The sequence below is a fragment of the Oryctolagus cuniculus genome, chromosome 6 (genome assembly GCF_964237555.1).
Source record: "Oryctolagus cuniculus chromosome 6, mOryCun1.1, whole genome shotgun sequence".
Classification (NCBI taxonomy): Eukaryota; Metazoa; Chordata; class Mammalia; order Lagomorpha; family Leporidae; genus Oryctolagus; species Oryctolagus cuniculus.
The window spans coordinates 66,672,587-66,690,050 of record NC_091437.1 but is presented as its reverse complement, the minus strand read 5'-3'; the positions used below and the strand labels follow the sequence as shown (position 1 = coordinate 66,690,050).

Here is a 17,464-nt window from a genome sequence, read left to right as displayed (position 1 = left end):
GGTCTCATGTAGCGGTTCATACCTCAAATTACTACAATGATTAGTGTAGGGCCAAGTTAAAGCCAGGATACAGGAGCTTGAAACTCATTCCAGCTCCCCTTATGGGTTGTAGAGACACAAGTTCTGGAGCTGCCTTCCTAAGTCCACTTGAGCAGGATTCTGTAATCAGGAGCAGGATCCAGGAATGGAACCCAGAACTCTCATGTTGAGTGCAGTTGTCCAACCTGGCATGTGAGATGCTAGGGCAAATAACCTTTGAAGGGGAAGCTTTGACTTGTTTATCCCATCTGTGTAGGGCTGTTAGGAATTGTATCCTTACATTTCATAAGATAATTAGTAATGCATTAATGTTGTAAGTTTTGTCCTCTTGCAACAATGCAGTCCTACTAATTTAAATGAGTCATTTAATGTAGCCAGTGTAGCATCATGCACAAAAGGCCCTAGTTGGTACAAGGAATCACTTCAGCTTTTAAAATTGAGTTTGCCTAAAAAGTAAAGAGTTATTCCAGCTCAACCAATGCCAAATGAATGATTCTATGTTGTTTATAGATGCCTTGTCAATTGAATGAGATTTTGAGAGGAACACTATTGAATATACTGTTTTTACAACTTGAAATTTGATAAGACAATACCTGACATTTCAAAGCATTATTACTGTGTGTAGAATGCTGACTATAAATCTGCAAGAAATATTTAAGTACAAGGATAAGCGTGGGTATTGTTAAATATGTGGGAGTAAAAGAAAAACTCTGTTCTCCTGATGTTGTACTAAGTAGAAACCATTTTTGAAAATAACATGATATAGAACCTTTATAGCAGCTTGTTAGTGTAATGTTAAGTATAAAATACAGATATTTTTCTATGGTGACACCTGGAAAGGAGATTGGAAACATCTGAATTCTTGAATACAAGTAGGTGCTGAATAGTGGTATTTTTTAAACTTTTATTTAATGAATATAAATTTCCAAAGTACGGCTTATGGATTACAATGGCTTCCACCCATACCGTCCCTCCCACCCGCAACCCTCCCCTTTCCCACTCCCTCTCCCCTTCCATTCACATCAAGATTCATTTTTGTTTCTCTTTATATACAGAAGATCAGTTTAGTATACATTAAGTAAAGATTTTAACAGTTTGCTCCCACACAGAAACATAAAGTGAAAAATAATAGATGATTTTTTAAATGATGATGAAATCAGATCAGACCTATTGTCATGTTTAATCCCAGTGAGAGTCAAGTTGGGAATTGATAATTTCTTTTTCCTTTTTTTTTTTTTTACAGAGGATCAGTTTAGTATACATTAAGTAAAGATTTCAACAGTTTGCACCCCCATAGCAACACAAAGTGAAAAATACTGTTTGAGTACTAGTTATAGCATTAAATCTCAATGTACAGCACATTAAGGACAGAGATCCTACATGAGGAGTAAGTGCACAGTGACTCCTGTTGTTGACTTTACCAATTGACACTCTTGTTTATGGCATCAGTAATCTCCCTATGCTCCAGTCATGAGTTTCCAAGGCTATGGAAGACTTTTGAGTTCTCCGACTCTTATCTTGTTTAGACAAGGTCGTAGTCAAAGTGGAGGTTCTGTCCTCCCTTCAGAGAAAGGTACCTCCTTCTTTGAAGACCTGTTCTTTCCACTGGGATCACACTCGCAGAGATCTTTCATTTAGGTTTATTTTATTTTATTTTATTTTTGCCAGAGTGTCTTGGCTTTCTATGCCTGAAATACTCTCATAGGCTTTTCAGCCAGATCGGAATGACTTTAGGGCTGATTCTGAGGCCAGAGTGCTGTTTAGGACATCTGCCATTCTATGAGTCTGCTGAGTATCTCGCTTCCCATGTTGGATCACTCTCCCCTTTATTTATTCTATCGGTTAGTATTAGCAGGTACTAGACTTGTTTAAGTGCTCCCTTTGACTCTCAGTCCTTTCATTATGATCAATTGTGAACTAAAATTGATAACTTGGAATAGTGAGATGGCATTGGTACATGCCACCTTGATGGGATTGAATTGGAGTCCCCTGGTATGTTTCTAACTCTACCATTTGGGGCAAGTCAGCTTGTGCATGTCCCAAATTATATATCTCTTCCCTCATTCCCACTCTTATGTTTAACAGGGATCACATTTCAGTTAAATTTGAACACTTAAGAATAACTGTGTATTAATTGCAGAATTAAACCAGTCATATTAAGTAGAACAGACAAAAAATACTAAGAGGGATAATGTATTAAGTTGTTCATTAACAGTCAGGGCTATGCTGATCAAGTCACCATTTCTCATAGTGTCCATTTCACTTCAGCAGGTTTCCTTTTTGGTGTTCAGTCAGTTGTCACCGATCAGGGAGAACATATGGTATTTGTCCCTTTGGGACTGGCTTATTTCACTCAGCATGATGTGTTCCAGATTCCTCCATTTTGTTGCAAATGACTGGATTTCGTTGTTTCTTACTGCGGATTAGTATTCTAAAGAGTACATATCCCATAATTTCTTTATCCAGTCTACCGTTGGGGGGCATTTAGGTTGGTTCCAGGTCTTGGCTATTGTGAATTGTGCTGCAATAAACACTAGGGTGCAGACCGCTTTTTTGTTTGCCAATTTAATTCCTTTGGGTAAATTCCAAGGAGTGGGATGGCTGGGTTGAATGGTAGGGTTATCTTCAGGTTTCTGAGGAATCTCCAGACTAACTTCCATAGTGGCTTGACCAGTTTGCATTGCCACCAACAGTGGGTTAGTGTCCCTTTTTCCCCACATCCTCTCCAGCATCTGTTGTTGGAACATTTCTGAATGTGAGCCATTCTCACCGGGGTGAGGTGAAACCTCATTGTGGTTTTGAATTGCATTTCCCTGATTGCTAGTGATCTTGAACATTTTTTCATGTGTCTGTTGGCCATTTGGATGTCCTCTTTTGAAAAATGTCTATTGATGTCCTTGGCCCATCTCTTAAGTGGGTTGTTTGTTTTTATGTTGTGGAGTTTCTTGATCTCTTTGTAGATTCTGGTTATTAACCCTTTATCTGTTGCATAGTTTGCAAATATTTTTTCCCATTCTGTCGGTTGTCTCTTCACTCTCCTGACTGTTTCTTTTGCAGTACAGAAACTTCTCAATTTGATGCAATCCCAATAGTTGATTTTGGCTTTGACTGCCTGTGCCTCCCGGGTCTTTTCCAGAAACTCTTTGCCTGTGCCAATATCTTGAAGGGTTTCTCCAATGTTCTCTGATAACTTGATGGTGTCAGGTCATAGATTTAGGTCTTTAATCCATGTTGAGTGAATTTTTGTCTAAGGTGTAAGGTAGGGGTCTTGCTTCATGATTCTGCACGTGGAAATCCAATTTTCCCAGCACCATTTATTGAATAGACTGTCCTTGCTCCAGGAATTAGTTTTAGATCCTTGATCAAATATAAGTTGGCTGTAGATGTTTGGGTTGATTTCTGGTGTTTCAATTCTGTTCCATTGGTCTATCCATCTGTTTCTGTACCAGTACCACGCTGTTTTGATTACAACTGTCCTGTAGTATGCCCTGAAATCTGGTATTGTGATGCCTCCGGCTTTGTTTTTGTTGTACAAGATTGCTTTAGCTATTCGAGGTCTCTTGTGCCTCCATATGAATTTCAGCATCATTTTTTCTAGATCTGATAAGAATGTCTTTGGTATCCTGATTGGAGTTGCATTGAATCTATGAATTGCTTTTGGGAGAATGGACATTTTGATGATGTTGATTCTTCCGATCCATGAGCATGGAAGATTTTTCCATTTCTTGGTATCCTCTTCTATTTCTTTCTTTAAGATTTTGTAATTCTCATCGTAGAGATCTTTAACGTCTTTGGTTAAGTTTATTCCAAGGTATTTGATTGTTTTTGTAGCTATTGTGAATGGGATTGATCTTAGCAGTTCTTTCTCAGCCATGGCATTGCTTGTGTATACAAAGGCTGTTGATTTTTGTGCATTGATTTTATATCCTGCTACTTTGCCAAACTCCTCTATGAGTTCCAATAGTCTCTTAGTAGAGTTCTTTGGATCCTCTAAGTAAAGAATCATATCATCTGCAAAGAGGGATAGTTTGAGTTCTTCCTTCTCAATTTGTATTCCTTTAAATTCTTTTTCTTGTCTGATGGCTCTGGCTAAAACTTCCAGAACTATGTTAAATAGCAGTGGTGAGAGTGGGCATCCCTGTCTGGTGCCAGCTCTCAGTGGAAATGCTTCCAACTTTTCCCCATTCAATAGGAATGTGGCCGTGGGTTTTTCCTAAATTGCTTTGATTGTATTGAGGAATGTTCCTTCTATACTCAATTTGCTTAGAGTTTTCATCATGAAAGGGTGTTGAATTTTATCGAATGCTTTCTCTGCATCAATTGAGATAATCAAATGGATTTTCTTTTGCAGTCTGTTAATGTGGTGAATCACATTGATTGATTTGCCAATGATGAACCATCCCTGCATACCAGGGATAAATCCCACTTGGTCTGGGTGGATGATTTTCCTGATGTGTTGTTGTATTCTATTGGCGAGAATTTTATTGAGGATTTTTGCGTCTATGTTCATCAGGGATATTGGTCTATGATTTTCTTTCAGTGCTGCATCTTTCTCTGGCTTAGGGATTAAGGTGATGCTGGCTTCATAGAAAGAGTTTGGGAGGATTCCCTCTTTTTCGATTGTTCTGAATAGTTTGAGAAGAAATCGGATTAGTTCTTTAAATGTCTGGCAGAATTCAGCAGTGAATCCATCTGGTCCTGGGCTTTTCTTTGTTGGGAGGGCCTTTATTACTGTTTCAATTTCTGTTTCAGTTATGGGTCTATTTAGGTTTCCTATGTCTTCCTGGTTCAATTTTGGTAGATTGCATGTGTCCAGGAATCTATCCATTTCTGATAGATTTTCCTGTTTGCTGGCATACAGGTCCTTGTAGTAATTTCTGATGATTCTTTTTATTTCTGTGGTGTCTGTTGTTACGTTTCCTTTTTCATCTCTGATTTTATTGATTTGGGTCTTTTCTCTTCTTGTTTTAGTTAGTTGGGCCAATGGGGTGTCAATTTTGTTTATGTTTTCAAAAAACCAGCTCCTCATTTGGCTGATTTTTTGTAATGTTTTTTTGGATTCAATCCTGTTGATTTCTTCTCTGATTTTAATTATTTCTCTTCTCCTACTAGATTTGGTTCTGGTTTGCTGCAGATTTTCTAGATCCTTGAGATGCACTGAAAGCTCATCTATTTGGTACCTTTGCAATTTCTTGATATAGGCCCCTATTGCTATAAACTTACCTCTCAATACTGCTTTTGCTGTATCCCATAAGTTTTGATATGTTGTGTTGTTATCCTCATTTACTTCCAGAAAGTTTTTGATTTCTCTTTTGATTTCTTCTGTGACCCAGTGTTCATTCAGGAGCATGTTGTTCAGTCTCCATGTGTTTGCATACTTTCTAGAGTTTCCTGAGTTGCTAATTTCCAGCTTCATTCCGCTGGGGTCTGAGAAGCTGCATGGTATGATTCTAATTCTTTTAAATTTGCTGAGACTTGCTTTATGGCCTAGTATGTGATCAATCCTAGAGAAGGTTCCATGCACTGCTGAGAAGAATGTGAAGTCTTTTGATGTAGGATTGAAAGTTCTGTAGATATCTGTTAGATCCATTTGGGCAATAGTGTTTATTTCATCTGCTGTATCCTTGTTGATCTTCTGTCCGGTTGATCTGTCTATTTCTGAGAATGGAGTATAGAAGTCTCCCAGTACTATTCTATTGGAATCTAAATCTCCCTTTAAGTCCCTTAACATATCTTTTAAATAGACAGGTGCCCTGTAATTAGGTGCATATACATTTATAATAGTTACATCTTCCTGTTGAATTGAACCCTTAATCATTTTATAGTGTCCCTCTTTGTCTCTCTTAACAGTTTTTGTATTAAAGTTTATTTTGTCTGATATTAATATGGCTACACCTGCTTTTTTTGGTTTCTGTTGGCATAGAATATCTTTTTCCAACCTTTTACTTTCAGTCTGCATGCCTGTTTGTTAGAGAGATGTGTTTCTTGTATGTAACAAATAGTTGGGTTGTGTTCCTTGAGCCAATCAGCCTAACGGTGTATTTTAACTGAAGAATTAAGACCATTAATGTTCAATGTGACTATTGATACGTAGTGACTTTGCCCTGCCATTTTCCCGGAGATATTTTCTAGTATATGCTTTGAGCTTCCCATGCTCTTTTACTGGTAGGTGTTCTTCCTTTACCTTCTTTCATATTGATGGCCGTGTTTCTGTGTTTCTGAGTGTAGCACATCTTTAAGTATCTTTTGCAGGGCGGGACGAGTGGCCACAAAGTCTTTCAATTTCTGTTTTCTATGAAAGGTCTTTATTTCACCTTCATTCACAAATGAGAGCTTAGCAGGATATAATATTCTGGGCTGGCAATTTTTCTCTCTTAGCACCTGTGCTATGTCTCGCCATTCCCTCCTAGCCTGAAGGGTTTCTGATGAGAAGTCTGCTGTGAGTCTAATTGGAGATCCTCTGAGAGTAATCTGACATTTCTCTCTTGCACATTTTAGGATCTTTTCTTTATGTTTCACTGTGGTAAGTTTAGTTACCACGTGTCATGGTGAGGATCTCTTTTGGTCATGTTTACTAGGGGTTCTATGAGGTTCCTGTACTAGGATGTCTCTGTCCTTCTCCAAACCCGGAAAGTTCTCTGCTAATATCTCACTAAAAAGGCCTTCTAATCCTTTCTCTCTCTCCATGCCTTCAGGAACTCCTAGAACTCAAATGTTGGTTTTTTAAATAGTATCATGTAGATTCCCAACAATATTTTTTAGATTTCTAATTTTCTCTTCTTTTCAGTGGGTTAATGCCCTGGCCTGAAGTGCCAGCATCCCATATGGGCACCGATTCTAGCCCCAGCTGCTCCTCTTCCCATCCAGCTCTGTGCTATGGCTTGGGAAAGCAGCAGAAGATGGCCCAAGGCCTTGGGCCCCTAACCTGTGTCGAATAGTGGTATTTTTAAAATTAGATTATTTGTTTTTATTGACAAACAATGATTGCATAATGGTATTTTATTGAAATCAAAGACATGCTAGTATGCTGCTCTGTCACTAACTGTGGAGTCTTGGAAAAAATTGCTGTGCCAAACACCCACTCGTAATGCAAATATTTTAATTTGAATTTTGATAGATATAAACGACTGTGTAACAAGTATCTCAATAAAGTTACAGAACATTCCCATCACCTCCCATAAAGCGACATAGGTTATTTGAATGTCAATAACCACATTCATACAAATGGCACTAATATCTGAATTCTAGGTATGTGTAATGGACACACATGGTTAAAAGTATGAAAAGAGATTGTAAACTGTAGAATACACCACACATATGTGCATGCACACTATATATGTATAGATACTATATATACCATTATAATACTTATATAAATATATATAAATTTAAGACAAATGGATAATAGTGGTATTCAGTGATTAAATGAAAGGGCACTTTTTTAAAATCTAAAGAATGATAACAGGCAGCAATATCAAGAAAAGAATGAGGGGGAGTTAGAATGGGCAGGTGCAATACTGATTTTTGGTATGCTGTTTCAGTAGAATATTATTGTGAATTCTCTTTAGAACTATACTGATTTGATACCCGAGAACTTTTTGATAAGGTGTTAAATGTGTTGTTCTGTCCTCACATAGGCACTTCTCATCTAGCATTTGATATCTTCAAAATTATTTTTGAGAACTCATTTTATAAAATGTTGAATTGGTGTCATAGAACTAAATCATTTAGGAAATTAAAAAATCACATCACCATAATATTCCAGAAGTAACTATTCTCTTATACTATTAAAGTTATTTTTTATATCTTGAAGCAAATATTGATATATAGAGTTAAAAAGCCAATTCAGTTTGAGTGCAAACTGAGTCCAATCCCCTTGTTTTGGTGGCTAAGACATACACAAGTCATCACATACTGCCTCTTTTTTTTTTTTGACAGGCAGAGTGGACAGTGAGAGAAATAGAGAGAAAGGTCTTCCTTTTTGCCGTTGGTTCACCCTCCAATGGCCGCCGTGGCCAGAGCGCTGCAGCCGGTGCACTGCGCTGATCTGATGGCAGGAGCCAGGTACTTATCCTGGTCTCCCATGGGGTGCAGGGCCCAAGTACTTGGGTCATCCTCCACTGCACTCCCGGGCCACAGCAGAGAGCTGGCCTGGAAGAGGGGCAACTGGGACAGAATCCAGCGCCCCGACCTAGACTAGAACCCAGTGTGCCGGCACCGCAAGGCGGAGGATTAGCCTATTGAGCTGCAGCGCTGGCCCACATACTGCCTCTTACATCTATGTTTGTAGGAAGCTGGAATCAAGAGCTGGAGTCAAGGATTAAACCCAAGTACTTGCATACTGAACATAGGCCTTTGCCCAGTGTCTTAACCCCTTGTCTAACCACCTGCAAAGACTATTTTTTTATTTTTTTCTTCCCTTAGTGTATGCCTATAAGGAGTTAGCTTCTTACTTTTCACCCTAATATTAGTAATTCAATTACATAATATATATTTTCTAGATATCATATAGTAAAAAAAGTCTTAAGCATCATTAAAAAATGGTTTGAGTTTTAAAAATAAGGTTATCTAGAAATTAAAGACTTATACCACTTAACATACAACCAAATAGATGATTCTAAAGTATGTATGGATGCCTTCTAGTCCTAATGAGACTGAATGAGAAACTGTTCAGGCTGTAACTTTTTTACAAATTGGTAAGATAGTGCCTTAAGCTTAAAAGTGTTATTATATTTGGGTTTTCAAGTATAGATCTGCAAGGCAATTTCTTTTTTTATTAATTTTTAAAAAATTTTTTTAACTTTTATTTAATGAATATAAATTTCCAAAGTACAGCTTATGGATTACAATGGCTTTCCTCCCCCACAACTTCCCTCCCACCCGCAACCCTCCCCTTTCCCGCTCCCTCTGCCCTTCCATTCACATCAAGATTCATTTTCAATTATCTTTATATACAGAAGATCAATTTAGTATATATTAAGTAAAGATTTCAACAGTTTGCACCCACATAGCAACACAAAGTGAAAATACTGTTTGAGTACTAGTTATAGCATTAAATCACAATGTACAACACATTAAGGACAGAGATCCTACAGGAGGAGTAAATGCACAGTGAGTCCTGTTGTTGACTTAACAAATTGACACTCTTGTTTATGCCATCAGCAATCACCCTAGGCTCTTGTCATGAGTTGCCAAAGCTATGGAAGCCTTTTGAGTTCACCGACTCTGATCATATTTAGACAAGGGCATAGTCAAAGTGGAAGTTCTCTCCTCCCTTCAGAGAAAGGTACCTCTGCAAGGCAATTTCATAAAAATAATTTTTGGAGAATATTATATATGTGGGTCTGTTGCTGTGGATTCATCCTGAGAGGAGAAGTGCGGTGGGGGCAAGAGGTGCAGAGTCACGACACAGACACTGGGAGTCGGGTGAAAGCAGGCCAGAAGCGAGTAGCGCTCAGACTCATTCATTTCAATTGGTGCAGCAGCTTATATAGCCAAGGCAGCCCATTCAGTGAAGGGGCAGTTTATGCCATAACTGATCACTGCCTGTTGCCAGGCAGACTCCTTTGCCAGTTGGGTTCCGAAGCCATCTCCTGAGTAACTGATGCTTGCTCACCAGTGCCATCTTGGCCCAGCCTTCTCATTCCACCACATGGGTCTGTTTGGCTAGTGGTGTTTTGATGAGTAGAAAGTATTTTTGAGAATAAACTGAATCAATAACTACTGGTTGTAGTGACATAGGTATAAAATAACGATGGTATCTATGGAGACAACTGTGGAATGGATATGAAGGTCTCACCTCTTCAATGTAAGCTGCTGCTGCATCCAGGTAAAAGCCTCTTCACTGAAATCAAGAGACGTGTTTGTATCCTAGCCTACCACTTACTAACTATGGGCATTTTAAATTTGACATATGTTAAGTTTAAGTACACTATTGTTAGAGATTTCTTATAGGAAGATAGTGATTTTGCACTTGAGTACTTTCTGGTGACCTTGAAAAAATTCTGTTGATAAGATCCAACTATGTGCTAGGATAGTTAAACCAGGAATGTACCAGTTGAGGGCTTCTATTCTCATGATTAGAACAGAAGAGCAAGTTAATAAACACTAGTCACCTCTGTGCTTCATAAAAAGGAACAGGAGGATGTTGAGGCTGTTTGTGGTTAGCATGGGAATGTGATTAGGAATGAAATCCAGTAAGCGGAGATGTTTCTGATTCTTACTTTGTTGTTGCCAAGTATAAGAATGAGAAGGAGGCATAAAATTATAGAGGGAGGACATTCTGGACAGAAATAATAAATATTGTATCATATCTGTGCATCACTTTACTTTTTTTAAGAAAAATTTATTTTTTATTTGAAAAGCAGAGTTACAGAGAGGCAAGGCCGAGAGAGAGAGAGAGAGAGAGAGAGAGTGAGGGGGAGAGAGAGAGAGAGAATCTTTCATCCACTTGTTCATTCCCAAATGGCTGAAACAGCTGGAGCTGAGCCTCTGAAGCCAGGAGCTTCAGGGGTTCTTCCAGGTCTTCCTTTAGGGTACAGGGTCCCAAGGACTTGGACCTTCTTCCACTGCTTTCCCAGGCCATAGCAGAGAGCTAGATTTAAGTGGAGCAGCCAGGGCTTGAACTGGTGCCCATATGGGATGCTGGCACTGCAGGCTGTGACTTTACCTGCCACACCACAGTGCCAGCCCCCACTTTACTACTAGGAATGAACCAGATACACATAGTGTGCATAAAGTAAAAAAAATCAAAAACTTATCATTTGTAGGAGATAAAATGTGTAGATGCGTACCTGGTGTGTGTTGTAAACTTATTCAATAAATATTCTTCTCTTATTAAAGCTTACTATACCATTTTGACAATATTTCTTAGCTGCAGACGAGTTGCATATAGTGTCTAATGCAAGTATTTTATTACTGTTATTTAAGCATAAGATGAAGGAAAGTCTTATTTACTGTTTTCTCATTTCTGTCAGTCATTTTCCTGTGATTAAACATTATACAAAATAATATTTAGAAGACAAGCATTTGGCCCAGCATTTGTGATCTCAGATATTGATAGTGTACATCACACTTCCTGGGTTTGTGTCCCAGCTCCTTGCTCATTTCCAGTTTCCTGCTAATGTGTACCCTTGTAGGCAACAGGTATAGTTCATGTGGTTATGCTTCTGCCACCCCCATCTGATATCAGGATTGAATTCCTAGCTCCCTGCTTAAGTTAACAGCCCATCTGCAGCCACTGTGGGCTTTTGGAGAGAGAATTAGTGAATGGATGAACTCTGTCTCTCCGAGCATCTCTCTCTCTCTCTCTCTCTCTCTCTCTGTGTCACTCTATTTGTCAAATGAATAAAATAAATGATTAGACATTTCCAAGCCACTATATACATAAATGGAGCAGCTTCTGTGATGTTCTGTTTATACTCAATATGACATACTGTGCAGTTTCTCATCATGCCAAATATTTAATATAAAAATTATCTCTAGAAATATATTTAAATATTTAAATTTTCATTATAGCAAAAGCATTTACTACAGAGTTTATTTCAATATATTTTATGGTGTCTTCTTACTTTATTTTTCTAAGGCTTATTTAGCTTATTTGAAAAGCAGAGTTACAGAAAGAGAGAAAGAGAGAGAGAGAGAAAGGGAGAGATACAACAATCTTTTTTTTTTTATACAGGCAGAGTGGACAGTGAGAGAGAGAGACAGAGAGAAGGGTCTTCCTTTGCCGTTGGTTCACCCTCCAGTGGCTGCCGCGGCTGGTGCGCTGCGGCTTGCGCACTGCGCTGATCTGATGGCAGGAGCCAGGTACTTATCCTGGTCTCCTATGGGGTGCAGGGCCCAAACACTTGGGCCATCCTCCACTGCACTCCCTGGCCACAGCAGAGAGCTGGCCTGGAAGAGGGGCAACCGGGACAGAATCCGGCGCCCCGACCGGGACTAGAACCCAGTGTGCCGGCGCCGCAAGGCGGAGGATTAGCCTAGTGAGCCACGGTGCTGGCTGAGAGATACAATCTTGTCTCGGCTAATGAACTCCCAAAGTGCCATAATGGCCAGGACTGGGCCAGGCTGAAGCCAGAAGCCAAGAGCTTCATCTGGGTCTCCCACGTGGGTTCAGGGGCCTTAGCACTTGGGCCATCTTCTGATGCTTTTCCAGGCACATTAGTAGCGATCTGGATTGGGAGTGGAGAAGGCAGGACTTGAACCAGTACTCATATGAGCTGCCAGCACTGCAGATGGTGGCTTAATACACTAGGCCAGAGCACTGGTTTCTTTTCTTTATAGAAAACTTTTATTTAATAAATATAAATTTCTAAGTACAAGTTCTCTCCTTTTTAATTCTATCAGTTAGTATTAGCAGACACTGATCTTATTTATGTGATCCCTTTGACACTTAATCCTATCTTTACGATCAGTTATGAACGTAAACTTATCACTTTAACTAGTGCCAACTTAATGGGATTTGGAGTCCCATGCCAAGTTTTTAGCTTTACCCTTTGGGATAAGTCTGAGGGAGTGCTGAACAGTACATTTCCTCCCTTTATTATTCACACTCTGATTTTTAACAGGGATCAATATTCAGTTGGATTTAAAAACCTAAGCTGATGTACAATGTAATACTTTATCCATTTTAGTATTTTCCCTTTGTTTTGTTCTAGTACTACTGGTTGAACTCTGTGATTAACACACAGTTATTCTTAGGTGCTTAAATTTTAACTGAAAAGTGATCCCTGTTAAATGTAAGAGTGGGAATAAGAGAGGGAAGAGATGTACAACTTGGGACATGCTCAAGCTGACTTGCCCCAAATGGTAGAGTTAGAAACATGCCAAGAGATTCCAATTCAATCCCATGAAGGTGGCATGTACCAATGCCATCTCACTAGTCCAAGTGATCAATTTCTGTTCACAATTGATCAGACTGATAGGTCAAAGAGTCAAAGGGATCACATAAACAAGACTAGTTTCTGCTAATACTAACTGATAGAACAAAAAAGGGAGAGAACGATCCAACATCCAACATGGGAAGCGGGATACACAGCAGACTGATAGAATGGCAGATGTCCTAAATAGCACTCTGGCCTCAGCATCAGCCCTTAAGGCATTTGGATATGGCTGAAAAGCCCATGAGAGTATTTCAGGCATGGAAAGGCAAGACACTCTGGAAAAAATAGAAGACCTAAATGAAAGATCTCTGCGAGTGATATTCCAGTGGAAAGAATGGGGCCATCAAAGAAGGAGGTACCTTTCTCTGAAGGGAGGAGAGAACTTCCACTTTGAATATGACCCTGTCAGAATAAGATCGAAGTCGGTGAACTCAAAAGGCTTCCATAGCCTTGGCAACTCATGACAAGAGCCTAGGGAGATTACTGACGCCATAAACAAGAGTTTCAAATTGTTAAGTCAACAACAGGAGTCACTGTGTACTTACTCGTCACGTGGGATCTGTCCTTAATGTGCTGTACATTGTGATTTAATGCTATAACTAGTACTGAAACAGTATTTTACACTTTGTGTTTCTGTGTGGGTGCAAACTGATGAAATCTTTACTTAATATATACTGAATAGATCTTCTATATATAAAGAGAATTGAAAATGAATTTTGATGTGAATGGAATGGGAGAGGGAACGGGAGATGGGAGGGGTGCGAATGGGAGGGAAGTTATGGGGGGGAAAGCCATTGTAATCCATAAACTGTACTTTGGAAATTTATATTTACTATATAAAAATTAAACAAAATAATATAGATGATACTTCAGAGTGTGAATGAACAACAGAAGATAGGTAATTACTTTTAAAGAGATAATTAAGTTAAATGGTATCATTAGGGTCGAAATTAATTAAGTGATTGGTGTCCTTATAAGGAGAGAACAGAAGCAGGCAACATACATAGTAAGACAACCATGAGAAAACTTGGTGAGAAGACAGCCACCTATAAGCCAAGAAGAAGCCTTTGTTAAAAAAAGTGCAAGCATCTTGCTTAATCCAACTATTCTGTTGTTTCTTGTTCTTGCACACTAGCAAACCAAAACAGTACCATATTCTAATGTTGAAAATCTATTTAGTTTTATTCTCTTTTCTTACATGTAAAAGATTAGAAATATTTAAAATAGCATATAGACTATGATTGTAATTCTAAAAGTACTTCTGGCCATATATCTTCCTATTTATAGATACACATAAATGTATAAAAGATGATTGGAATGATGCTCACCTATAATTATAAATGATTACTTCTTTTCTGTGATATTTAAAGGACTTCTCATATTGATTATATATATTTTTAAGAGAAAAAAAAGAAAATCAGAGTTACAGAGAGGTGGGAGGAGGGAGAGGGAGAGGGAGAAAGAGAAGGAAGGGGAGAGGGAGAGAAAGAGAGTGAGGAGAGAGAGAGAGAGACGAGGAGAGAGAGAGAGAGAGAGAGAGAGAGAGCAAGAGAGCTCTTTCATCTGCTTATTCACTCCCCAATTGGCCACAACTGCTAGGGTTGGGTCATACTGAAGCCAGAAACCAGGCTCTTCTTCCAGGTCTCCCAGGTGAGTTCAGGGGCCAAAGCCCTTGAGCCAGCTTCTGCTGCTTTCCCAGGTGCATTAATAGGGAGCTGGGTCAGAAATGGAGCAGTGAGGACATGAACTGATACCCATAAATGATGCCAGTATTGCAGGTGTTGGCTTTACCTACCATGCCTCATTACTGGCCCCTATCCAGTACTCCTAGCTCTCTTTCTGTCTGTCAGTTCAGACATGAACCAGTGCCCATATGGGATGCCAGCATTGCAGGTGATGGCTTTACCCACTAAGCCACAATGTTGGCCCCCCATGCCATATTCAAAATCAATGGGGGCCATGGATTTATCCTCCAATAATATCCCCAAGTCATGTGGGCCCCAATAGCCAAGCTTATTATCTCTTAATAAGGCGTTTCCTCCTTATTGGTTACTGGGTGCCTTGTTCCAAGAAGATGGCATCCCCTCTAGCCACCAGCTGCAGGAATCACCAGCAGTTTCCTACTCATTCTACATGTTGGTACTGTCCTCTTTGCTAGACAGCATCTCTATCCTTATTGTAGAATTTCCATGGCAAACTTCTCTCCAAGTGTATCTGGGAGTGTTTCTTCCCCTTTTCTTCTGTTATCTTTCTGTGATCAGATCAGCACATCTTTTCTGTACTCAGCCATATTGCATTCCTCAAAGAAGGTAAAAATGCTAAAGTACTGCTTCTTTTTCATATCTTTGTAATTTCTCTCTGAACTACTGGCTTAAAATGAAAGAACAAAAATAATTATCTAGATTGTGAAGATTTTTTTTAACTGTTATTTAATGAATATAAATTTCCAAAGTACAGCTTATGGATTACAATGGCTTTCCTCCCCCATAACTTCCCTCCCACCCGCAACCCTCCCCTTTCCCCCTCCTTCTCCCCTTCCATTCACATCATGATTCATTTTCAATTTTCTTTATATACAGAAGATCAGTTTAGCATACATTAAGTAAAGATTTCAACAGTTTGTTCCCACACAGAAACATAAAGTGAAAAATACTGTTTGAGTACTAGTTATAGCATTAAATCTCAATGTACAGCACACTAAGGACAAAGATCCTACATGAGGAGTAAGTGCACAGTGACTCCTGTTGTTGACTTAACAAATTGACACTCTTGTTTATGGCATCAGTAATCACCCTAGGCTCTTGTCATGAGCTGCCAAGGCTATGGAAGCCCCCTGAGTTCACTGACTCCGATCATATTTAGACAAGGTCGTAGTCAGAGTGGAAGTTCTCTCCTCCCTTCAGAGAAAGGTACCTCCTTCTTTGATGACCCGTTCGTTGCACTGAGATCTCACAGAGATCTTTCATTTAGGTTTTTTTTTTTCCGCCCAGAGTGTCTTGGCTTTCCATCCCTGGAATACTCTCATGGGCTTTTCAGCCAGATCTGCTTGCCTTCAGGGCTGATTCTTAGGTCAGAGTGCTGTTTAGGACATCTGCCATTCTATGGGTCTGCTGTATATCTCACTTCCCATGTTGGATCGTTCTCTCCCTTTTTTATTCTATCAGCTAGTATTTGCAGACACTAGTCTTGTTTATGTGCTCCCTTTGGTTCTTAGTCCTATCATTATGATCAATTGTGAACAGAAATTGATTACTGGGACTAGTGAGATGGCATTGGTACATGCCACCTTGATGGGATTGAACTGGAATCCCCTGGCACGTTTCTGACTCTGCCGTTTGAGGTAAGTCATCTTGAGCATGTCCCGAATTGCACATCTCTTCCCTCTCTTATTCCCACTCTTATATTTAACAGTGATCACTTTTCAGTTAAGTTTCAGCACTTAAGAAGAATTGTGTATTGATTTCAGTATTCAACCAAAAGTATTAAGTAGAAAAAACAAAAAAAAAACACTAAGAGGGATAACATATTAAATTGCTCATCAACAGTCGGGGTGAGGGCTGATCAAGTCACCATTTCTCCTAGTGTTCATTTCACTTTAACAGGTTTCCTTTTTGGTGCTCAGTTAGTTGTCACCTATCAGGGAGTACAAGTGGTATTTGTCCCTGTGGGATTGGCTTATTTCACTCAGCATAATGTTTTCCAAATCCTAACAGGGATCACTTTTCAGTTAAGATTTAAACACCTAAGAATAATTGTGAAGATTTTAAAAATGTCTCTTTTTAATTTGCTTTAGGCAAAGGCATTGTTTCAAGAAAGATCAGAGCTTTTAGAAGAGAATAATAATACTTGTTCAATAAGGAGTCATGTGAAATGCAGAATGAAGGATCTGCAGTCTGATCTCTCCAAAGTGAAATATTCTCAAGAAGATTTGGACATAAGAGAACTAGAGAAATATAAGCAACTGTATTTAGGAGAAGTGCAAGTTAGAAAAGCATTGTCAAATGAATTAAATAAGTAAGTTCATGAAACCATCATAGAAAATAATTATGCTCATTAATTTGCTGGTAAGGCATAATCGTCAGTGAGACACATTCCTGAGATTATTAAGACATGAAACCCAAGGAGAAGATATAATTTTAGAAAAATGTGTTGGTAAATGAACTTACCTTTAAAATTTTAGTTCATTATAACTTATGTTCACGTTAACAACTGTGCCTGCTTTTTAGGGAAGATTACAATAGGGTTAACTAACCCTACTACACAAAACAATCTGGCAAGTGCCTTGACTGAGATCATTGGTATCACCACTAGAGGGTGCCTTGAGACCGACTGTCCTTGATTTTCCACTCTTGTAACTAAGGGAAGATTAACAGAGTGGAACAGACAGATACTCTAGAGAGTGGTTAGAAGTAAGACCTTATTTAGCTTGAGAGAGTCTGTTGAAGACAGAAGTGGCGAGCCTCACCTCTGATGCCTTCCTAACAATTTTTTGAACTCATTGTCTCTGGAGCTGCTTAGTTCCTTTGGTCACCAACTCAGCT

At 39.1% G+C, this 17,464-nt stretch overlaps 1 protein-coding gene across 6 annotated transcripts in view; it reads left to right on the top strand.

Annotated features, from left to right (window-relative positions):
* Positions 1–17,464, top strand: part of LOC103352426 (POTE ankyrin domain family member A) — a 204,348-nt gene that overhangs the window by 163,950 nt on the left and 22,934 nt on the right. For 5 of the 6 annotated variants that reach the window (XM_051833797.2, XM_051833798.2, XM_051833795.2 and 2 more), the window contains one exon: positions 16,717–16,937. The exons of the other annotated variant lie outside the window; for it this stretch is intronic. In XM_051833797.2, the coding sequence (XP_051689757.2) occupies positions 16,717–16,937 (221 nt within the window). The remainder of the gene's footprint in view (positions 1–16,716; positions 16,938–17,464) is intronic. 6 annotated transcript variants of the gene reach the window in all.